The sequence below is a fragment of the Lemur catta genome, chromosome 2, assembly GCF_020740605.2.
Source record: "Lemur catta isolate mLemCat1 chromosome 2, mLemCat1.pri, whole genome shotgun sequence".
Classification (NCBI taxonomy): domain Eukaryota; kingdom Metazoa; phylum Chordata; class Mammalia; order Primates; family Lemuridae; genus Lemur; species Lemur catta.
The window spans coordinates 86014003-86037584 of record NC_059129.1 but is presented as its reverse complement, the minus strand read 5'-3'; the positions used below and the strand labels follow the sequence as shown (position 1 = coordinate 86037584).

Here is a 23582-nt window from a genome sequence, read left to right as displayed (position 1 = left end):
AGCCTCCCGAGTAGCTGGGACTACAGGCATGCGCCACCATGCCCGGCTAATTTTTTCTATATATATTTTTAGTTGGCCAGATAATTTATTTCTATTTTTAGTAGAGACGGGGTCTCGCTCAGGCTGGTCTCGAACTCCTGACCTCGAGCGATCCACCCGCCTCGGCCTCCCAGAGGGCTAGGATTACAGGCGTGAGCCACCGCGCCCAGCCTTGTTTCTTTGTTTGAGACAGTCTCACTTTGTTTCCCAGGCTAGATTGCAGTGGCATCATCATAATTCACTGAAGCCTGAAACTCCTGGGCTCACGCAACCTCCTGCCTCAGCCTCCTGAGTAGCAGGGACTACAGATGCTGACCACCACACCCAGCCCAGATTCTGATTTTTAAAACTTTAATTGTTCTATTGCTATATTTAGGACTTTGCAGATATTTTGGTACAGCCAACACTGGAGGAGAACAGAGAAACTTCAGATGGACAAGAAGAGGAAGCAGCCACAAACCCAGCGGTCCTCTCCCAGAGTTCAATGCGAGCAGTGATGCTGATACACCAGCAGTTGTGCCTCAGCTTTGCTCGATCCCTCTGGTACCAGCAGACTCTGCCACCACATGAAGCAAAGCATTACCTCAGCCTGTTTCTGTCTTGCTATCAGACCGGGGCATCTCTTGTGACACATTTCTACCCCTTCATGGGTATAGTAGTTTACTTTTGTTATGCCTTTGGGAAATCAAAGTGAATAAATGCAATCACTACTTCTAGAGTAATTGAAATCATGAATTCCCTGATGAATTCTCTGTTTTCACTTAATTCCTTATTGATGGCATTTCCTTAGCTTAAAGAACTTGGAGCTAATGCAAAAAAAATTGATTTATTAATAGAACTCTGCAATAAGATGGATTTTCATTGTTTGACTCCTGTGGGGTAAGAGATTAAAAAATTAAGGATATAAACTTAATTTAAATGGGTTTTTTTCCTCAGCATTATTTCTACTTTCCCTCTAATGGCCTCAGTGCTTTTCAAATGAAATAATATAATCGTGGGGGCAACTTGGGAATTCAGAAATGAATCTGATAGTATATGGTTTGATAGCAGTTGGTTTGATGTAGTTTCCTACATGACTTCATGAATTATTCCATACAATTAGGAAGGAGGCTTTAAATTTCCTTTCTACTTAGCCATAACTACTACAAAAACTAGGAATTTGAATGCATCAAATTAAACCCTACACCTTCTTGTTTGTATCTAGGGTAGTATCTGACTTCCTCTGTGTATCCCAGAAACCTGAGAATGGTGGTACTAGGATCATAGTCCTCTAGGCCAGTGTTGCTTTCAGGGAGAATGGCAATGAAACATTTGCTTCATTAGTCCCAGTTAGTTTATTGTTTTGACATCTTTCTAACATGTTGATAGATAACTTAGTTCACTGACTTTACCACGATCTTGTTAACTTCACAGGAGTTGAGCTGAATGATCAACTCTTGGGCAGCCAGCTTTTGGCCTGTACCCTCTCCCATAACACTCTCTTTGGGGAGGCCACCTCAGACCTGATGGTGAAGCCTGATGGGCCCTATGACTTCTACCAGCACCCCAATGTTCCAGAAGCACAACAGTGTCAGCCCGTGCTTCAGGGTTTCTCAGAGGCTGTCAGTCAGTTGCTGCAGGATTGGCCGGACCACCCAGCACTTAAGCAGGTAAGGTAGCTGGTGAGGAGGAGATGGGCCGCGTAAGTTACTTAATCTGCACTGAGGCTGTGCCTCGTGTCATCCTTGGAGGCATTCACTTGCACAGTTATACGTATAAACACAGGGTTACAGAACCCCAATTCAGCAAGATGCTATTTGCTAAGTGCAGCATGAGCATACCAGTTTCGTATTGCTGTAGTATGAAGGATGTTTGGGGATTCTGTTAATTGTATTTGTTGTTCAGGGATTACTGTTCACATATTAAAATGCTGCCATGTTGCTGTGTTTATTCAGACACACACTACCAAGGCTTCATGGTTTTCTTAACTGTGCTAGAAATAGGGTTTGCTTTTTTAAGATTGGCAGTTTTAACTCACGCATTGCTCTGCTCTGTGGTCTTCAGCCAATTTTATAACTCTTACTATAGAGAGTAATACGAGTAATTATCTTATCAAATTCAATCTTATTTCCAGAGTAATGCAGCAGATAAAATGCTTATCTTGGTCAGGATCAATAGCCCTGGAGGTTTGCATCCACAGTTTTCAGATGTGCTTTCGAAATGGAAAATTTGGGTGAAACTCCTTAGTACCCTGTGACTTTGGGTCACCCGTATTCTTACTGAGATACCCATATCTTTTTTATTTTATTTTATTTTATTTTGTTTTTTGTAGCTACTGGTTGTAATGGACAGAATTCGTAGCTTCCCACTTTCCAGTCCCATCTCAAAGTTTCTGAATGGCTTAGAGATCCTTCTGGCAAAGGCACAGGTAAGAAAATTCTCTCTTCCTCGTTTTAGTTTTTAGCCAGTTGACAAAAGATTTATCTTGTGGTGGTTATTAGAGGGACAGAAAGTGATAGTTTGGGTTGGAGAAAGATAAACATCCTTGGTTTTTCTGGCATGAGTGACATCAGTGCAAGTGAGGCGCTGGTCCCGGTGGCTGGGGCGAGTTGCCTTATCTGCTTTTCAGGGTGGGGTACAGTGTCCACCGGCAGTGAGGTCTCACTCTTCAGGACTTCGAGGCGGGCCCTCAGTCCAGCTGGGTGCTTATACACATCGTCCCCCTTAATCTCCACAGCTTCTGAGGTAGCTAGTGCCTTGCCATATGACAGAAGGAGCTACATGACTTTGATCAAGGTCACATCGCTAACAGCAGAAATTCAGACTCCAGCCCATAAACCTTGTGCTTTTTGCCTGCTTCTAAGCTTGGCTGTGCTGGAGTTCTGTCATGTGACCAGAAAAAACTTGAAGCTGGATATGCTGTTTGTAAATTCATTAAGAGTAGTTTTGGGGCCCAGTAGTCTTCACTCAAGAAAAGTCTAAGATATTTTTGAGGGAGGAGGTGATTAAGGGATTGAATAATGGCCATAATAAATTTTATCTTTATTTCTTTAGGATTGGGAGGAGAATGCAAGCCGAGCTTTGTCTCTGCGAAAACATCTCGATTTAGTCAGTCAGATGATCATTCGGTGGCGAAAACTGGAGCTGAAGTAAGTGACTCTCTTTCCCTCTCCTGAACTTAGGTCGTAAGGACTTTTGTCTTTTGTTTGAGTTACATCAGGGTTTATGTAGTATGGTAGTTAGAGAATGTGCTTTTCAGTCATTAATCACAGAGTTAAAAGCAAGACATTAAAATGCCCTCAGTGCAGGCCAGACAACACCATACATTCTTGAGGCAGCACACTGGGTGGCTTCACCATCTCCATTCAGGATGGGAGAATATGGAGCATTCAGCTTCTGTTTCTGTGATTTCACATATTTCAAACATATATTTTACGTATTTCAAACATATTAAATGCCTCCTTGGCTTCTCTCATGTTTTAGCTGCTGGTCCATGAGTTTGGATAATACCATGAAGCGCCACACTGAGAAATCCACCAAGCACTGGTTCTCCATCTATCAGATGCTTGAGAAGCACATGCAGGAGCAAACAGAGGAGCAGGAAGGTAACGCCTGGCAGTGCACTGTGTGCCCACGGAGAGGCTCCCAGCTCAGTGGAGTGCTGCACAGTTCGGGGGGGGTCTGCCTGCTCCTCCCCCCCGCCACTCCCCCACCAAACACACACACACTACTTTTACATAGGAGACATCATTTAACTTCTCAGTATTTCTGAGAGGTCAGCCAAGAAAGCTGTGTAGTGCTTTTCTTAGTGAGAGAATAATATTAATGACAAAAGTCAGAAAGGTTTAAGTGACTTGTCCAAAGTCCAGAGAACCAGTCCAATGATAAGGTTTCCTTAGTCCCTGTGTCCATGAAACAAGTCAAAATAAAAGTTGCCTTTTTGATAGGTAGTAGTTAACATTAAGTGTTTCGTTTCATACTTAATTTGCTGTGAGTACATTTAACACATACTCTGTGTAGTTATTACTTTTAAGTCAGCTTAGAATTTAGCTGTGGTCCTTACTTTTGAAAGCTATGCTTTAATTTTGGTCTCTGCCTGTTGGCCATCCCTCAGTGTATCCCATGGTATATTGCATTTACATTAGGAATGAGGAGTGATGGTTGAAGGCACACATATATATTTTCTTCTTTGAATCTCTAAAGATGACAAACAGATGACCTTGATGTTGCTGGTCAGTACATTACAAGCATTTATTGAAGGATCCTCGTTGGGAGAATTCCATGTGCGACTTCAAATGTTACTGGTTTTCCACTGTCATGTCTTACTGATGCCACAAGTTGAAGGAAAGGGTGAGGAATTTTTTTTTCTTTACTTTCACACTACACTGTTAAATGGGTTAGGCTTTGAATTCTCCACACGAGACAGGTTAACTTGTTGCACACCAGGTTTTAAACAAGACACTTTTAGTCATCTTTAACTTTAATGTTTAATTCACATTAACTATAGAGAAGAACATTTCAAAGTAAAGTGCAGACCGGTTATAAATGAAGCATTGACTAGTGAACTCTAGCAGAAGTAAATTGCCAGACGAAGATGTCGGGGACTGGCGTGTTGAGGCAGCACACATCTCTCTGTGTAGACACTGTAAGTGTCCTGCTAAGCTGCTGCTTGATCCAGGCCATTATTAGCTGCTTTGATCTAGTGAGAGCATTACCATATATCAAGGAACTGCACATAAAACTGCCTGCTCCCAGTTACTACCCCTGGCCACAGCTGTTGGGATAAAAATGTCACTGCAGAATGAGTATAGATTGTACATGATTGAGTATTTGAGGTGAACTGCTTAATTTGCCATCTCGGAGAACAAGCTCAGTTTCTGCTGATTTTGCAATAAGATTCAGTGAGTTTGAAATTGTGACTTTAGCGGGACCTCTGAGTACATCATCTTCAAGAACAATAGCTCAAAGAAAGCATATTCTTATAAGCAGAAATGACAAAAAGGGGAGTGTTGACAGCCTACGTCTCTAGGAATTGCTACATTCAGCTAGGGATCCCTACATTACCGGCCTGCAGGATGCCCTGTAGTCTCACAGCGTAGAGTAAGGAGGAAGGACCGTCAGTGAAATGTGAAGCCCACAGGTGGCACCAGTAGCACATGCAGCAAGTGTGGTGTTTTTTTGTTTCCTTTTCATTTCTTCCAGATTCACTTTGCAGTGTTCTATGGAATTTGTACCATTATTACAAGCAATTCTTTGACCGGGTCCAGGCCAAAATTGTGGAACTTCGTTCCCCCCTAGAAAAAGAACTTAAAGTAAGATGAACAGTTGTCATGATCACTCTTGGGAGAACAAAATCGGCAAATTCTTTTTCTTTAGTTTTGTTCTGTCATCCATTTAACAAAGAGGCAGGGTCTAAGGGGAACAGAGGCAAGCATTGCAGCTTCTGAGTAGGATGGTAGGATTTACATTTTGTGGCTTTGGCTCCGTTGCTGACCTGGCCAAGTGTGCTAGGGGTCAGTGGAGTGCCCCTGTTGCAGATTGCTCAGAGGACTGGCACAGAAATCTGTCTGTCTGTGCCCCCTGGTCTCACCCAGCTCATCTTCCACCTCAGAGGTGCTCCGTGTCCTGGTGTTCCAGGCACCATTGACGTGCCATGGAGTAAGGAGGGCCCTCTCTTTTTGATACTCGCACGGGTTGTGGAGCCAACCCTGGTACAAGGGACACCACTAACTTGGTGGTATCTAGGCTGGAGTACATGTCAAGTGACACTGATAGTAGCAGCATTCTTTTTTTATCACTTTGAAGCAAACACATGGTTCTTTTTTGTTTTACTTGTTCACTGACACATAGTCCTGTGTTTGGGATGGAGGGGCCTCTTGTCTTTGGCAAACACATATAATCTAGAAAGAAACAGAATGATAGTAGCCTTGTAGAGCTGTTTCTTGGGCTTTAATTATCTTACAGGAATTTGTTAAAATATCCAAGTGGAATGATGTCAGCTTCTGGTCCATTAAACAATCTGTGGAAAAGACACACAGGTAATTCATCTTTTAAAACTGGTGGGACCAAATCTCAGAATTTTGTATGGTAGGGAGTGAAATTACATAGTTACTATAGCCTGACTTAATATAAATGCCTTGAACTTGTAGGGGAAAAATAGAAAACAACCCACTGGATTATTTTGATGTGGTTTTCCAGCACCACCCCTGATACCCAGAGCAAAGTCTCCCTGCAGGAAGAATTGGTGTGCCTTGAGGCAAAGCAGGCTGTGTCTCAAGTCTTCTGCCTCCTTCTAGCTGTTTACCTTGAGCAAAGCAATTCCACCCTTCCTGGCTTCCATTTTCTTTGCTAGAAAGTGGGATGACAATACCTGCCATACTTTTTCTCTTTAAAAAACAAAATGACTATGACTATCTAAGTAGATAATTGTATACAAAAGGTATAGGTTATTAAGTTATGTGCATATGCATTATAATCTGTTTTTATATTTCTTCTCTTTCTAATCCATTTTTTTCTTCGTACTTCTGCCATTGCCTGGGGTCAGGACCCTGTTTAAATTCATGAAGAAATTTGAGGCTGTTCTGAGTGAACCCTGCCGGTCATCCCTGGTGGAGAGTGACAAGGAGGAACAGCTCGACTTTTTGCCCAGGCCTACAGAGACAGCTTTGAGTGAGGCATCTCCCATTCAGAGTCTAAACAGGGCACTGAGAGAGGCCCTGTTAGCCCAGCCAGCAGCTGGACAGGTACAGCTTCTGGGACAGTGCTTGTAACAGATGTTTTGTGTGGGGTACTAGACAAGGAAGTACCTCTGAAATCTTGTTCTTTGGACATATATAGCATTTATCTGCCTGACACCACTGTAGAATTAGGCAAAAAAATGTTGATACTATTGCTAAAAGTTTAACATTAGTCTGTAGGAAATAACTGTTGTACTCACCTATGAACATTTCATCTACTTATGAGGGAAGATTTGAAGCATCGGTTTAAGAATATGCCATTGAAGCAGTCTTTGGGCACAAGGATGAATATATATGCAGTGGTGTGCTGGTTTATAGTGGTTGCTGATTACTGTGGTGTAAATACTCCCATCATTTCAAGCACCAGCAGTTAAGATTTGGGTTGCAAAATTCCTGAAAGCTTAACAGTGGTAGAGATCTTGAGTGAGCAGGTCTGTTATAGGATGTGTGTTTCTGCTTCATGTCCTTGGGTTTGGGGAACACACATCAAGAGAATAATTACTTTTGCTTTCTTACTGCACTTCCCACCTGGAGTTCATAGAGTTAGTAATAGAAGTCCTCACGTTATTTTTAATATTTTAGTGGGTCAAAACGTATGTTAGAAACTGAGCATAGATCAGATGTGTTGGCTCACGACTGTAATCCTAGAACTTTGGAAGGCTGAGGTGGAAGGATTGCATGAGGCCAGGAATTTAAGACCAGCCTGGGTAACACAGTGAGACCCCCATTTCCTCAAGAAATAAGAAAAACTAGCTGGGCAAGGTGGCTCACACCTGTAGTCTTAGCTACTTTAGAGTCTGAGGTAAGAGGATTGCTTAACCCCAGGAGCTCATGGCTGCTGTGAGCTGTGATCCTGTCACTGCACTCCAGCCTGGGAGACAGAGTGATAACCTGTCTCTAAAGGTGGGGAGGGGGGAAGGCTGAGCATATAGCCAAGATATGGCTGCCAAATTTATTTTCTTTTGATTGTATTTGTCAGCTCACTGCTTCTGTCATTCTGATAAAAGAGTTTGATTTGCTAATGATGACAGCATAGGAATTTCAGGGATTCTTCAGGAAACAAAATGATTGAAATATGCCCCTGATAGATAAAAGCTCTTCCCTTTATGTAGTATCTGAATTCCTGATATTTGAACTGTTAGTCAGAGATTGGAGGCGAGGGGAGATGGTAATAGAAGGAGGATTTGGTGGACCAGTTTTGCCTTGCATTTGTATCTGAGAGAAACAGTATGGCTCAGCAGCTTAAGGGCAGCAGTTATATTAATCATTTGGCTCCGTGCATAGATCAGAGCTGGAATTTCCTTGTAGTTTGTATAGAAAGCACTGCTGGATATAGAGGTGGGGTGGGGGGTGTCCTTCTATTACTGTGCTGTAAAACAGCACACCTATGTCAGTATTAGTGATGCTAATCTGGCTGTCTCTGCTTATGAGACTAGCAGAGATAGTGATAATATTTGCTGAGCTAGGGGTATGTGTACGTGTGTGTGCAACAGTTAAATTTTGTCCCTGTGCAGGTTAAAAAAAAAACTATTTCTATCATTCTTGGTAGCGAGAGTAATCCATGCTCTGTCTCACAGGTCATGATTCCAGAACAGTATCAGGGTGCTGCTCCTCTCCCCTTGGAAGGAGAGCTTCTGTGTCGCTTGCCGAAGCTCTTGAAACGAATGAAGAAGATATGCGTGACATTCATGAAGGAGAGTCCTTTGCCTGACCTAGTAGAGGGCCTTGATCAGTTCACTGGTGGGTGCCAACAGCCAGGAGCAAGGGTGGGACTTACTCTCTGTTTTCCCCAGTGGCCCAGGAGGCCTAGGGATGTGGTACCTATGTCCCTTTTTTGACATCTTATATAGTGAACAGTAATTGAGGAAGCAAGTAGACTAAAAACCAGCAGAACCTAGACACAGGAGCCAACCGAGAACACACAAACTGTCATCTTGTCATCCTTTCTTGTAAACCAGTAATGTTACATGCCATTTTCTATAAGAGCCCTGTCTACACCAGTTCTTGTTGGTTGGGGGTATGGGTAACAGGGCACAGAGATGGGTTTTCCTGAATTTCTAAGCTGTCCCCACCTTTCAAAATGTTGTCTCCCTTGAGTAAAAGGAAAGGGAAGATTCATCCACAGACTTGCTTCACTATACTTCTTCAATTCAGAGTGGTGTAGCAGTTTCATTTCTCCTGCTGTCCTTGCTCAGGGAAGATGAGAGCCAAGATCTACTCTATAGTATAATGGAGCAATAGCTGCAGAAGGGAATCTAGAGCTTAATAGTTTGGGCCCTTGGCAGCTTTTTACCGTCTTCCTCCCTCTCCACCCTAGTGAGCGTGGGCCTGGCCTCCTTTAATGAGGCTGCTGCCTGGTCTCAGGGAGCTCTTTATTTTTAAAACTTGTCAGGATAATATAGCATACTGTCCATTGCTCGAGGTGACTTGTCCTGAGACTGAGGTCGAGGGTGAGTGGAATACAGATCCAGGTGCATCTCCTGGAAAGGGGACATGTTTCTCACTCTCCGACAGTGCCGGTATACCGTGTGTGGTGCTCCTGCAGTCATGGTGATGGCCTGTGTTTGTCTGTTGGGTCTGCCTTAACTAAGTACCACAGTGGGTGGCTTGAACAACAGAAATTTATTGTCTCACAGTTCCAGAGTCTAAAAGTCCAAGGTGAAGGTGTCAGCAAATTTGGTTTCTTCTCTCCCTGGCTTACAGATGGCCACCTTCTGTGTCCTCCCATAGTCACTTTTCAGTCTGTGGGTTCTCTGTGACCTAATCTCTTCGTTAAGGAAGTAAGACATACTAGATTAGGGTCCACTCTCATTTTATCATAATCACCTCTAAAGGCCCTGTCTCCAAATATGGTCACATTCTGAGGTGCTGGGGGTTGGGACTTCAACATGAGTTGGGGGTGGGGAGCACACACAGTTCAGCCCGTGACACTGCCTGTAGCAGGTAGGCAGCACCCTTGTGTTACAGGTGCCCGTGTGTATTCAAGAAGGGAGCAAGGTAGCATCCACTGCATAGCCTTTATAAGGTCACTAGACCCCTCTGAGCCTTTGTTTACTAAAGTCTGAAAATAGAGCTACAAATAAGTGCAGATTAAAAGAGCATTTACCAAGTACCAGCTACAGTGTAAGAACCCAATACATATAATGTATTTATCAGAAATTTCTCTCAAGTGATTAAAAATTCCTAATACAATACACTGCACATAGTTGGTGCTCATTAATTGCTTTTTGCTTGATTATAAACCCCTAAATAAAAAAGAATGACCATTTTATTTTAGTTGTTTGTCAAGAGATAAGAAATCCATGTGTTCTTATTTTTCTGTTTCTTGCATGTTGACCACTTTAGTTCAAACACTTAATGAGAATTCACCAAATGCTAGGGACTATTAACTACCCAAGATATAAAGATGGATGGTACCTGGTCCTTGTTCCCCTAAAAGTTCCTGGTATTGAGTAGTTTAAACACATTACTAAGCCCATGGGATTTTTGTATTTCCATTTCCCCCACAGGTGAAGTGATATCCTCTGTGAGTGAGCTACAGAGTTTAAAGGTGGATCCTTCTGCAGAGAAGGAGAAGCAGCGGTCAGAAGCCAAGCACATTGTCATGCAAAAGCAGCGTGCTTTATCAGACCTCTTTAAACACCTTGCAAAAACTGGTAAGGTTCTCAGTTGAAACCCGATGAAATATAATCACCAACTTTTAGGAAGGAAAACAACATGGGTGATTTTAGGGAAACTCCAGAGACAGCTGAGATGATGGACAACAGGTGGCAAAGTTTTGAAATGCCATTCTAAGAGTTCCAGTCACCTGCAGGAAAATCTTATGATCGACCATTTATGATTCCCAAATGTTTTCATTTTTGTAATGAAGTTTATCAGGATGCATATTTTTTCTTTTTATCACAGTATACTCTACAACACCCACCGTTACAGTGTAGCATAGAGAGCAGTGCTCTTCAAACATGAATGAGCACACGAATCACCTGGGGAATCCTGCTAAAGTGCAGGTGCAGGTCCTGCTGGAGTCAGTGTGGGTGAGAGACTGCATTTCTGACACGATTCTGGTCATGCCGTTCAGAGGACTGACTTTGCTTTGAGTAGCAGGGGAAAGGAGGACACATGCATTCTCATCCCAGTTTCTTTGCTTAAATGAATGCATTTGTTTCCTAGGTTTGTCATATCGTAAAGGTCTTGCCTGGGCCCGTTCAAAAAATCCTCAAGAGATGCTTCATCTTCACCCGTTAGATCTCCGGAGCGCACTGTCCATAGTCAGCAGCACTCAGGAGGCTGATTCTAGGTTTGTTTTTGTTTTTAATTAATTATAAAGGAACAGGTCATTTAAGACTCTACATCCTCATTTCCCAAAATGGGCATAGCAATACCTCTCTAGCCCAGTCGGTGTAAAGATTAGCCTGGGTCAGGCTCTGGCATCTGGCGAACGTTCAAATGTAGGTGTAACTTTTCTTCTGTTTCTATCCTCCTTGTATTCACTTCTCCATTCTTCTTTTTTCTTCTTTTGTCTTTTGATTTTCCTGAGGTCTGCTCACTTGATTTGAACATACAGGTGGAAATCTGGGAGAGATGGGCCACAGTTTTAGCTGCTCCATATATACACCCTTTATAAGTTCTAATATATTCTTAAATTTGAGAGCCTGTAAACTCTTGAGACAAGCACCACGTCTTTGTGAAGACCCACAGCAGCGGTGCTGTAAATGAGATTTGCGCAAGCTGGGTACAGTACACTTGTGTTTTGTTTGCTCAGTGGCCCTCCTAGGACTTTAAATTTGAATTCAGAACAACACTGTAACAAGGGGGCTGGTTTACGTAAGCATTCTGGATTTTCGGTTTTTCAGGAAAGTTTGCCAAGTGGCCTTGCATTCCCATTTGGTCAACAGTTGGCTGTAGCTTAGTACTGCCTTTCTTCTTTTGTTTTAGTCTTCAATTTTATTTTTTATGAGGCTCTCATTAGGACACATGCTCTCTCTAGTTTACTTCAGTCCTCAACAACCCTGTCGCTCCCACACATTGAGGTCAGCTGTCACTGCCATGTGTCATTTTGTGCTTGTCTGTCCTTAATCATTTACGTTACCTGCCTTGAAAGCATCAGAACTTATGACCCCTAGCCTCCACTGCCAAGGTAGTTATAAAGATTTGAATGAGGAAGCCATACTGTCATAATTTATTTTTCCATGAGACTTCGAGTGCTGAGTATACAATATACCCCTTGTATGAAGGACTAATGAGTGCCCAACTAAACGAGTCTTCATAGAAATAACTCTGTTCAGACTGTTGGCTTTTGGCTGTGGCCAGGTACACCAATCTGAGTCTTCAGGATGTCAGGTGGGAGATTGTGGTTTTAATGAAGTAAATCATGTTGATATCTTTTCCAGGCTGCTTGCAGAAATCTCGTCTTCGTGGGATGGGTGCCAGAAGTATTTTTATCGCTCCCTTGCACGGCATGCCAGGCTTAACGCAGCCCTAGCAACTCCTACCAAGGTACAATGACAGACCATGAGAATTGCAGGGGCCCAGGGAAAGCTCCTGTTCTGTTCATCCCAGGGCAGTGTTCTCAGACCTTTTGAAGTGATAATAGCTCATCAGTGAAAGTGACTGAGCTTTTTGCAGAGCATCCTTACACTTAAAATATAAATCAATATAATTTTTTGCTAAATCAGAGTTTATCTTATTTCTTTATACATACAGACACACACGCTTTTTTTTTTTTCCTCCTGGAGACAGGGTCTGTGTTGCCTGGGGCTACAGTGCAGTGGCATCATCATTATAGCTCACTGCACCCTCAAACTTCCTGGCTCAGGCAATCTTCCCACTCCAGCCTTCTGAGTAGCTGGGGCTATAGGAATGCACCATCATGCCCAGACATTTTTTTTACTGTTTGTAGAGCTGGGGTCTTGCTGTTGCCCAGGCTGATCTTGAACTCTTGGCCTCAAGCAATCCTCCTGCCTTGGACTCCCAAAGTGCTAGAATTATAGATAGTCATGAGCCACAATGCCCAGCCTATAATAAATTTCATTACACACACTTGCCAGGAGGACCGAATGTATAAGAAATTGCGGAAGAAGAACTTCAAATTGAGAATGCCATCTTCAGATCTTTTTTCACCCTTGTGAATTGAGAAAAGACCATTAACATCCATTTCTGATGTTAAATATAGTTCCTATCAATGTCATATTGCTCTGTGGAAGCATAATTTGAGAACCCCTGCTCCAAAAGATGAACGTGTCGCCTCTAGAATGCAGCACTTCTGAAGCTTATACAAGCAAGGGACTCTTCCCCAGAAAAGAGTTTCGGTATCTTCCATGAAGCAGCTCTCTAGTGTTTGCTAGCAGCACTTAACCATGCTTTTCCTTCTCCCTCTGCTAGGAGATGGGCATGGGCAACATTGAGCGGTGTAAAGGGTTCTCAGCACATTTGATGAAGATGCTCACCCAACAGCGGCGCTCCCTGACCGTGCTGACTGAGCAGTGGATCATCCTCAGGTATCAGCTGACTAGTTGGGTGTGTGGCATAAATTAGGAAGAATTGTGTGTAAGTCAGCTCAGAGTTGCTGACACATGGGGAGAGGAGAGGAATATGACCTACTCTCAATTGTGAATATGCATTTGAGGCCAGTGGAGCACAGAGAGGCAGGTAGGGTTTCTCCTGGCTCTGCCCCTTGCTTTCGGTGATATGCCTCAGGTCCTCCTCTCCCTGTGTGTTCGGACTATGCGTCCTTGGAGAATGGCGCCTGGGGGACTTTGGGGCTGATGATGAAAATTATCATGGGTGAACTGTACCTGGGTCTGGAATGAAGACATCGTTGCCAAAAGTCCAAGTGGGCTGATCTGGTTGTGTTCATGATATTGGGGCATCCGGATCTCTGGGTGCAGATCAGATTTGCGTTTGCTTCTGTTAGTTAGGCTTTTGGATCCCAAAGTGGCAATTTGCTGAGCCATACGTGGATACTCCTCAGTGAAAACAGAATTAAAAGGTGAGGACAGTTAGGAAGCCTATCATCATCTGTTGAGTTGATTCTTGGCTGAGAGATGGTATTTTCAGACTACATTCACTTTGGCTTCAGCCGTTTTCTGCTTCATTCATTAGGGTTTATGTAGGAAAGTACAGTGCCTTTACTAGGTAGTAATAGTTGAAGTCGTTGCAGTGCTGTGATTGTGTTGGAAGTGAGAGTGCTCTAAGGGTCAGGTGATAAGCAGGGAGTTTCAATACTTCCGAAAGACTGTAAGGATGTGTCTAAGTACTTTGGGGGGAGGCATTTTAAAAAACTTCTTACCTATCTGAGGGATCCTTCCTTCTTCATTACATAGTAAAGCCCATACTTGTTGAGAAACACAAACTAATTTATTGTTAAAAACAATACGGTGACATGGTTTAAGATGTCATTGTTTTTCCCTGTGCATTTTTCTGCACAGGAACCTCCTCAGCTGTTTGCAAGAGATTCACGGCAGGCTGGCAGGGCGCTTGGCCTACCCTGTGGCCTTCCCCCCTCAGGATGGCGTGCAGCAGTGGACAGAGCGGCTGCAGCACCTGGCCATGCAGAGCCAGATCCTGCTAGAGCAGGTCTCCTGGCTCCTGCAGTGCTGCCCTGGTGTGGGGAGAGCCCCAGGCCACACTGGTGCCCAGGCACAGGTTCAGCCACCTCCTCCCCACCTAGAAGGACAAGAACTCAACAAGCAACAGTCTCCCGGAGCAGTACAGGACCTAATTCCCTCCGATCTGAGCTACCCATCTCCAGTACCTAGAAGTCAGCTGCCGTCTGGTTGCCAAATGCAGAAACAGGACCAGCTTTGGCAACAGTCAACTACGAGATTAACAGAGATGCTGAAAAACATTAAAATGGTGAAAGTAGACATTGACAAAATTAGGCAGCAGTCTTGTGAGACTCTCTTTCATTCTTGGTGAGTGTATCTATGTCTTTCCTCTTCCTCTGTGTGCTTGAGTCCTAATCAGAGTTTAAATGGATAAAATTACGAAAAGAATTGTGTTTCAGTCCTCTGTTATTCAGTGGATCTGTATAGCACTTTGTGGCATATGTGTAGCTGTAAACCTTCAGATACAGTGAGTTTTGCCTCACATACATTTTAGTGGTTGTGTGTGTTTTTTAGTCCCTTCCTTTCAGCATTGTGGTATTTCTGTTGCAGGAAAGATTTTGAAGTTTGTTCCTCTGCGCTGAGTTGCCTGTCCCAGGTGTCAGTTCATTTACAAGGCCTGGAGTCCTTGTTCATTCTTCCAGGGATGGAGGTTGAGGAAAGAGACCCACAAATAGCATTAGTTGAAAGCCTGGAATATGTAAGAGGAGAAATCGATAAAGCCATTAATGACTTTACTGCCTGGAAGACACATCTGTTTACCTCAGACAGCCAAGGAGGTAAGGAGTGTTGTTCAGTAAGAGAGTAAAAGCCCACTGTAGAAACGATGTCTTGTAGATGTAAGTCTAGTTATCTTAAGGACACGTTTATTTTGTTCTAGATTTACCTGTCTAGGGTTCTGAGCTAGGGAGGTATAGTTGGAATCCACAGCTCTTTAATGTGTTTTGCCTCATTCCTTTGAACGCCTTGCCTTTGGATCATCGTCATGTCACACGCTTTGTAGCATGCGTAGGAAGGCAGCACAGGCTGTTAAAGTTTCCCCTGGGACAGAGAAGTTGGGGGCTGCTATTTGGACTAAGTTGGTGTTTATATACACCCTCTTATTGTTATTTTCATATTTTTGCCATTCTTTTAGTAAAAGTGTTTTAATACAAAGTGATAAAGTTGTAGGTTTATCCAGGAAAGGAATTTGTCTTAGTCTTCTTTGTATCCAGCATAACTTGACACAGTGGTTCATCCATACTGGGTGCTTAATGGGTAGCCACTTGCTAAAATTACAGCCAAGTATTGTTAATGATTTTCAGATGCTCCGAAGCAAACGATTGGTGTCTGTTGTTTGTTTTCTGCCACATTACTTACTAGGAAACCAAATGTCGGATGAAAGGTTTATGGAAGATTTTTCAGAGCAAATGGAAACTGCCATCCGAGCCATCCTCTGTGCCATCCAGAACTTAGCAGAAAGAAACAGTAAAAAAGCAGAGGAGAACACTGACCAAGCAAGACCACAAAAAGAGGATGGTATGTCTGAAATCAGGCAAAAATTAGTTTCATACCTGATTTAATTTTTGTATTTGATTTATTTCTGTGGCTAAATAGTTAAGGACAGATGTTAGAAATAGGTGACTGTTGGCCAGGCATGGTGGCTCACACCTGTAATCCTAACACTTTGGGAGAGTCGTTTGAGGCCAGGAGTTCAGACCAGCCTGAGCAGAGCGAGACCCCATCTCTACAAAAAATAAAAAAATTAGCTGGGTGTGGTGGTGTGTGCTTGTAGTCCCAGCTTCTTGGGAGGCTGAGGCAGAAGGATCACTTGAGCCCAGGAGTTTGAGGTTGCTGTGAGCTGTAATGAGGCAGTTGCACTCTAGCCTGGGCAATAGAGTGAGACCCTGTCTCAGTTCAAAAAAAAAAAAAAACAGAAATAGGTGACTGTGCATGAATAGAGATGCAAGGATTGGTTTTCTGTTACTCACAATGGTGTTCTTTCCTTTGAATGAAAGAGGTGGCAGGCTTTGAAAGACTGCAATCAGGACATCTAACAAAACTCTTAGAGGATGACTTCTGGGCCGATGTGAGCACTTTGCATGTGCAGAAAATAATTTCTGCCATTTCTGAGCTGTTGGAGAGGCTGAAATCGTATGGTGAAGATGGCGCAGCAGCAAAGCACACGGTAACCAACTGGTTTTTTTCTCCCCATAAACATCTAAAAGCTGAAAACCATGTGTTTTTTACAAGCTGCTTGCTCTTCAGAGTGGGCTGAGCACAGGCAGAGTGGGCTTCACCTTACTCCACGTGAATGGGTCCCAACGCAGGTCTCAGTGCCAAATTGCTAAGAGTTTGATCTATTATATATGTAAATGTCACTGAGAAGCTTTGAAAAGCTTAGTGTTTGCTAACTGCAGGTTCCAGGGATAAGGTGTGTAGGTGCAAAAATGCTAACAATCGAGGATATCCATTACTTTAGGATTCTTTCATATTCTAATCACATACTCCCAAGTATTTGATGTTAGTGATGGATGTTACTGCTGTCAGCTGAGGCTGAAAGGCCATTCTCTATTGACAGCATTCCCTCCGCAGTAAGCCAGCGGAATAAGAAGTTGTAGTCTCTGTAATAAGTTTCCAGAGAAGCAACTTACTTGACATTGTATGTTCTGTAGCATCACCTCCAGTGCCAACTTTGAATTGGCAGTAGAATTTATTCATAAACATTTTAATTTTAAAAACCAAATTGTTAGCTAAATGAATTTCAGTAACTGAGAATTTAAAGTGCACTTATGTGAGGGTTTGTGTGAATGAAGAAATCTCAGCGCATATGGGTTGGGGTTGGGTGGAGGTTGGTAAAAACACATGCAACTTCCCATTAATGACATTTAGCACATTCACGATACTGTACAACCATTGCCATTATCCAATTCCTGAATGTTTTTATCACCCCAAAGGAAACCTGGTACCCACTAAACAGTGTGAGCAGGCTTTTTGTTTTGTTTCGCCCTCAGTTCTTCAGCCAGTCCTGCTGTTTGCTGGTGCGCCTGGTGCCCATGCTCTCCAGCTACTCAGACCTCATCCTCTTCTTCCTGACCATGTCTTTGGCAACTCACCGTAGCACTGCGAAGCTGCTCTCTGTGCTTGCCCAGGTCTTTACAGAGCTCGCCCAGAAGGTAAGGACTATTCACATGGAGTACTGTGGGGCAGCAGGAACCCAGACATTCCGCATCCATTAGTCTTTGGTTTGATGGGCTTTTATTTTAGACTGTACAAATACCAGGAGGTGATTTGTTCTCCCTGTGGATTCTTGAGGGCTTTGACTGGCCCCCTTTTGCTACCCCTTTTTTCATGAAAGTCTGCAAATTGGCAGACACCCCACTGATGAGTTCCCTGAACTCCAGAGGCTGTCTCACGGTTGCTGTTTTCTGTTAACACACTCTTCTTCCTCATCCCCAATTTGGAATCTATAGATAACTCTTGAGCTGGACTTGTAAGAAAAACTCTTCAGGCTATTAAATTCTCTTTAAACCATTTATATTTAATTATGATTAAATGCTAATGGGGCTTTTAGTATTAGAAGGAGAGTTTTTCTTTCATAGGAAAGTCATTTGTTCATTCAGCCATGTACCCATTACTGTGAAAAGCACTGAGGTTGCAGAGATTGTAGGCACTGCCGTTGGAATTCAGGGGCAGGAAGACTAAGTGAAATCTAGCAGGTCCAACATAGTGTGGTAGGTCTAGTCATAGAGGTATTCAGTTCTTGGACTCTGAGTTCATCACTTAACCTCTCCGAGCCTCATTTTCCACATTTGCATAATGACGTCTGCCTGTACTCATTAGCATTTTTGTGAAAACCATCTTCCTTTGAGTCTATAAGTTTTGTTTCTTCCTTAATATACTAAGATTTTCTCCAGATCTAAGTATAATACAGATGAGATTCACTTGAGGAGGATATGAATTTACAAACTGATGGGGTTTGGATTTCTTGTAAACACTCTAGAGTTCTTATTTCTGAGTGTCTAAAATACTGGAAAGTTTTAAAAAGTGGGAGGCAAGCCTGGTGCTTCATATCTAGAAGTTAAATTCAAAGGTCTACTGTACTTCCAACAGACTTAAGATACTGAGCTAGAAAAAGAATTGTTTGTTTAAATTGCTTTTTTCCGCCTGTGGCAGGATTGGAAATTCTTTTTTTAATTGCTTTCATGTGTAACAGTTCACTTCCCTTTCTTTCCCCCCCACCCCAAGGGATTTTGCTTGCCCAAAGAATTCATGGAAGATTCAGCAGGAGAAGGAGCCACTGAGTTCCATGACTATGAGGGTGGTGGAATTGGAGAAGGCGAGGGCATGAGGGATGTGAGTGACCAGATAGAAAATGAAGAACAGGTACGTTTTTACATGTGTGAAATAGGTACACGATTTACAGAAGCTAACTCCCTTTCTTTTCAGTATAATGGTTTTTATTAGGTTACTGTGATCTACAGAGCCTGGATATATTGCAGCTTGGGCAGTGGGTGCCAATAAAAACCACAGGAAGGCAGCTTGCGCCTCAGTCATTGGTTGTGGGTATAATTTTAGAGGGAATGATTTTTATGATTTTTTAAAAATGGGGAGATACTTGATTTTCTACAAAGTATTTTTTGTTAGTATTTAATTGATGATTGCATTAAACAGTTATGCCAAAGTTTGCTATTAATAGGTTTTGTTGTTGTGTATCTTTAAGACATGTTGAGATTTTTTTTTTTTTTTTTTTACTGTGTATCCCTTTTTGGTTGGAATCAAGAATGCTTTTGAAATATTCAGATGCTATGGACTGAGGTTATTGCATTGCTTTTTAAAATGCCTATCATTGGGAGTGATTTGTGTGTGTGTGTATACATACTACTCTTGGTCATTTATATTAATCAATTGTCACTTGAGGAAATAAAATGTGGAATTTCTTTTTGTCACTTATATTCAAAGTTAGATCAGAATTTTGTGTTTAAGGTAATTTTATAGCTATTAAAAATAAAGGAGCAAACCAGTTCAAAGTCTCTCTTTTTCTTGGCAGAGAAAACTGGAAAGAAATAAACCAAAGAGTAATGCTAGTGTTTGTCATTTTCTTTTTTATTATTTTGGCCTCTTTGTGTTTCTCAAATTTAACTTAACATATACTCTTTTTTTTTTTTAATTGGGGAGAAAAAGTAAGAAAACATGCAAAACCTAATAGAAAAGTACAGTCCACACATAAAACATTAAGTGGGATAAAAAACCTACTAGAACAATATGGCAGTATCTGCTGAATTTTAAATTATGTATATTCATTTGCCCAACAAGTCTAAAAATAATTTTTTTTTGTGACAGGTTCTCAGTTTGTCACCCAGGCTGAACTGCAGTGATCATAGCTTACTGCAGCCTTCCATAGCTTGTAGCTGTGCCTATAAGCACATGTCACCACACACAGCTAATTTTTAATATTTTGTAGAGACAGGGTCTCACTATGTTACCAGGCTGGTCTTGAAATCTTGGCCTCAGGTGAGCCTCCTGCCTCGCCTCCCAAAGTGTTGGGATTACCCGCATGAGCCACCATGCCTGGCCATGTTTTATATGAATGATAGTAAGGGTCAAAGATAAATAGGTATGTGAGGATATATGTATATCTATACAAGGATAATCACTACAACATTATTTTTAATGGTGTAGATTATGAAACAATCCAAATATTGATCAGAAAGAAATTACTTAAATTATGTCATCTACAGAACAATACCATAATAATAATTAAATAGAATGAGATGGATTTGTATGTATCAACATGGATATATATCTAAGATATGTTTTTTAAGTTAAAGAAAAGGTGATTGTATAACAGTGTGTAAAAGCATGATCTTTTTTTGTTTAAAAGGATGCTGGGAGGCAGACATTGATACATATCCCCTGTATTACTAAGTATGTGTTGGTGTGTTCATGGGTAAAGGTCAAAGATGTACTGGAATGTCACCAGCGGTCATTTCTATGAGAGTTTTGGAAGATGTGAATGCTGTGGGAAACTTGCTCTTGCTGTTTGCTTAGGATTCTTTTAATGGGATTTTAGTACTTTTCGTATTTTAGAAAAAAGACTTTCAAAAATCAACCATAATGAAAGAGATAACAATGAATCTTTTTGCCCCAAATATTACATTGATTATATAGAAATATATAAATTAAGGACAAATGAGCAAAATTAGATTCACAGTGAGACACTGTCTTTCAGAGATCATAGTGACAAAAGTAGATATTAAAGATTTAGATAATATAGTAAGATTGATGATGAATTTTTTATTCTACAGAGAATATACTTTTTAAATGTCTCTGGAATTTTTTTATTATAATTTCCAAAAATTTCAAAAACCTGAAGAAAATTCCATATTCTCTGATTACAAATGCAACAAAGTGGGAATTAATTGCAGAAATGTAAAACAATCTTATATAAATTATTCCATGTGGCTGTCACTGTTCTCCTTTTTTCTTGTCCCCAGAAAGAAGTATTTTTTACACTATTAACCTTGGCATTTATATTCCAGAGCAAAAGTAATCATTAGTGAAGTTACAACATTCATTTTTGTTTTCTATTTTGATATAGGTGGAAGACACATTTCAGAAGGGTCAGGAAAAAGACAAAGAGGATCCTGACTCAAAATCGGATATTAAGGGAGAAGATAATGCCATTGAGATGTCAGAAGACTTTGATGGGAAAATGCATGATGGGGAGCTTGAAGAACAAGGTTTGAGATTATAATCGTCACTTCATTCTTATTTTTAAAAACATAAATGGCTTTATCTAGGAAATTACACGTTCCCAAGAGGGAGCCTATTGTAATCTTTTGAAACAAGTTTGTTAGTCTGCTTAACTGCAGATGAAAACCTCAGCAGCTGTGTGTGCTGTCACCATCTGCACCAAGGCCGAAGTCCATAATCTGTTACAGCGATTCTTCTCCTCTGACTAAACTGCAGACACGGACTGGTGTTCTTGCCGCCTGCTGTGCTGGGTGCACGGGCTCAGTGGTGCCCTTGAGGGAAGCCTGAAAGAACAAAGTGATGATCTCTGTCAGAATTAGGTTCTCAACAAAGAGCAAATTGTTCTGGGTCATTTTTTTAAAAAATAACTTTTTTCCCTAATTATAAAAACAGTAGATATTTGTTTTAGATTATTTGGAACAAAAATATAGGAAAGAAATAGATCCCCCCTTAGGCCCACCACCCAAACCACTTAATAAATTTTGGTATAGTTCTTCCTATTTATTGCATACATACTCACACAGAGACCATGTACAGTTCTGTAGTCTGCTTTTCTCATTTAACATTTCATGAACATTTCCTTTGTCATTAAAAATTAAGAATATAATTTCTCACGGCACATCATCATCTGTCAAATGTTTGTACCGTAATTCAGCTTTTGCCCTACATTTCTGTCCGAAGTTTAATTTGAGATACAGCATCTCATTCTCAGTGAAGATCTTGCAGAAATGAAAGCCGACCTAAGAGAAGAATGTACACTTGCTTAACCTTTAGCAAAGTAGACATCAAGTAAAGACAAAGGCAAGAAACTTCTGACTGATCTAGACCTGATTTTCAGTGTTGGATGAAATCATGGAAGTCAGTACGTTGGAGATGGGGGAAGACCCTTGGAGATCCCCTCGTCCAACCCCATCATTTCACCGATATGAAACTAAAGCCCAGGGAGGTGTTGCTGAGTCCCATGTATTGGTATTTCCACCAGCACCAGAACCAAACATCCTGACAGCTATTTTACCATCTTCTTACTATCTGTTTACACATTATAGACTTCATTCTTCCTCCAAACAATTTTCAAAACACAGTAGGACTACTTCAGTAGATTTAAAGGCATCTGCCCACGGGGTGTTCTGTAGAAACTGGGAGTAAATCCCAGGTGGGCCCTTGCTGGGGAAGTGGGTCCACACCTCTCTTACATGCACAGGACTGGGTCGGTTTGCAGATCTGCCTAACTAAGCTCAGTGCCTTCCCTTTCAGAACAGGATGATGAGAAATCAGATAGTGAGGGCGGAGACCTGGACAAACAGATGGGCGATCTCAATGGTGAGGAAGCTGACAAACTAGATGAGAGGCTTTGGGGTGATGACGATGAGGAAGATGAGGAGGAAGAAGACAGTAAAACTGAAGAAACAGGACCAGGAATGGATGAGGTAATTAAAAGATTCCCCCCATCCCAAAGTCCCCAAGCTGAAAAGAGGTAATCTTCCCTCCATCTACCACTCCCTGTCATTTACTGATCCTCTTTTTCCATCTTTTTCTTCTTCTCTTCTATCTTTTTTCTTTTTTCTATCCTACCTCATTGATTGTATTCAGACCTATAAAAGAGTAGCCTCACCCCAGTCATCTCATGTGTTATTCAGGAAGGAGGTTAAGAAGACTTAGTGTAGGTTCTCTATGCTGATTTTCCTATTGGCCACTGAATTCCTCCAGCTCCCATCTTAAGAGAGCACCAGGGCTGAGTGTAACACTGAAGCAGCACAGTGTGACGCATCTAATTATCAGCCCCCCGCCACCATTCATGACCTGCTGTTACTGCTGCTGTCTGGGAGACTGGGACTGCTCTCCAGGTCGTGGACAGCACCCCGTTGGCAGATACTTCATGGGATAGGCCCAATAGGCAGAAATTATAAATGTCTAGGAGCTTCATTAGCTATATTCAGCCCTTGTGGAAGCAGTTTCTTGGATTGAGTGTGACAACTTTGTGTTTTTTATTCCTCTGACATTTAGGAAGATTCTGAACTTGTTGCTAAAGATGACAACTTGGATGCTGGGAATTCGACCAAAGATAAAAACCAGCAAGATAAGAAGGAACAAAAGGAAGAAGCAGAAGTTGATGATGGTGGACAAGACCCAGACAAAATTAATGAACAAATAGATGAGGTAATGAGGCTTTGAAAGTGATTGGCTCTCCTGACTCTAGGCCAGGGCCACTGCACTGCATAGTTCCTGGGGTGTCTCAAGGCATTTTCCCCCTATTCATTGATTGCTTTCCCATTGCCTCATAAAAGAAAGTGCAATAATGGCTCTTGACAGGACATAAAATATCTAACTGTTCATTACTGATGAGGTGGTCCATATGTTGTTTGGGCTCATGCTGCAGTTTGGAAGCTAAAACCTGTGGTACTTTTCTTTATTCTCATAAGCATCTTGTAAGTTTCTTTGAGATTAAAAAACCTGTACAGAAAATGAAATTTGAAATTCCAACATGAAA

The 23582-nt window shown here is 41.8% G+C and overlaps 1 protein-coding gene across 1 annotated transcript in view; it reads left to right on the top strand.

Annotated features, from left to right (window-relative positions):
- Window positions 1-23582, top strand: part of MDN1 (midasin AAA ATPase 1) — a 146029-nt gene that overhangs the window by 105697 nt on the left and 16750 nt on the right. The window contains exons 65-87 of the mRNA XM_045544027.1: window positions 416-689; window positions 1453-1688; window positions 2351-2446; window positions 3073-3167; window positions 3502-3623; window positions 4222-4368; window positions 5221-5330; window positions 5983-6056; window positions 6563-6761; window positions 8333-8495; window positions 10265-10411; window positions 10926-11052; window positions 12146-12251; window positions 13137-13252; window positions 14183-14668; window positions 14912-15138; window positions 15722-15877; window positions 16357-16526; window positions 17353-17514; window positions 18587-18724; window positions 20940-21081; window positions 22349-22521; window positions 23099-23251. Of these exons, the coding sequence (XP_045399983.1) occupies window positions 416-689; window positions 1453-1688; window positions 2351-2446; window positions 3073-3167; window positions 3502-3623; window positions 4222-4368; window positions 5221-5330; window positions 5983-6056; window positions 6563-6761; window positions 8333-8495; window positions 10265-10411; window positions 10926-11052; window positions 12146-12251; window positions 13137-13252; window positions 14183-14668; window positions 14912-15138; window positions 15722-15877; window positions 16357-16526; window positions 17353-17514; window positions 18587-18724; window positions 20940-21081; window positions 22349-22521; window positions 23099-23251 (3819 nt within the window). The remainder of the gene's footprint in view (window positions 1-415; window positions 690-1452; window positions 1689-2350; window positions 2447-3072; window positions 3168-3501; window positions 3624-4221; window positions 4369-5220; window positions 5331-5982; window positions 6057-6562; window positions 6762-8332; window positions 8496-10264; window positions 10412-10925; window positions 11053-12145; window positions 12252-13136; window positions 13253-14182; window positions 14669-14911; window positions 15139-15721; window positions 15878-16356; window positions 16527-17352; window positions 17515-18586; window positions 18725-20939; window positions 21082-22348; window positions 22522-23098; window positions 23252-23582) is intronic.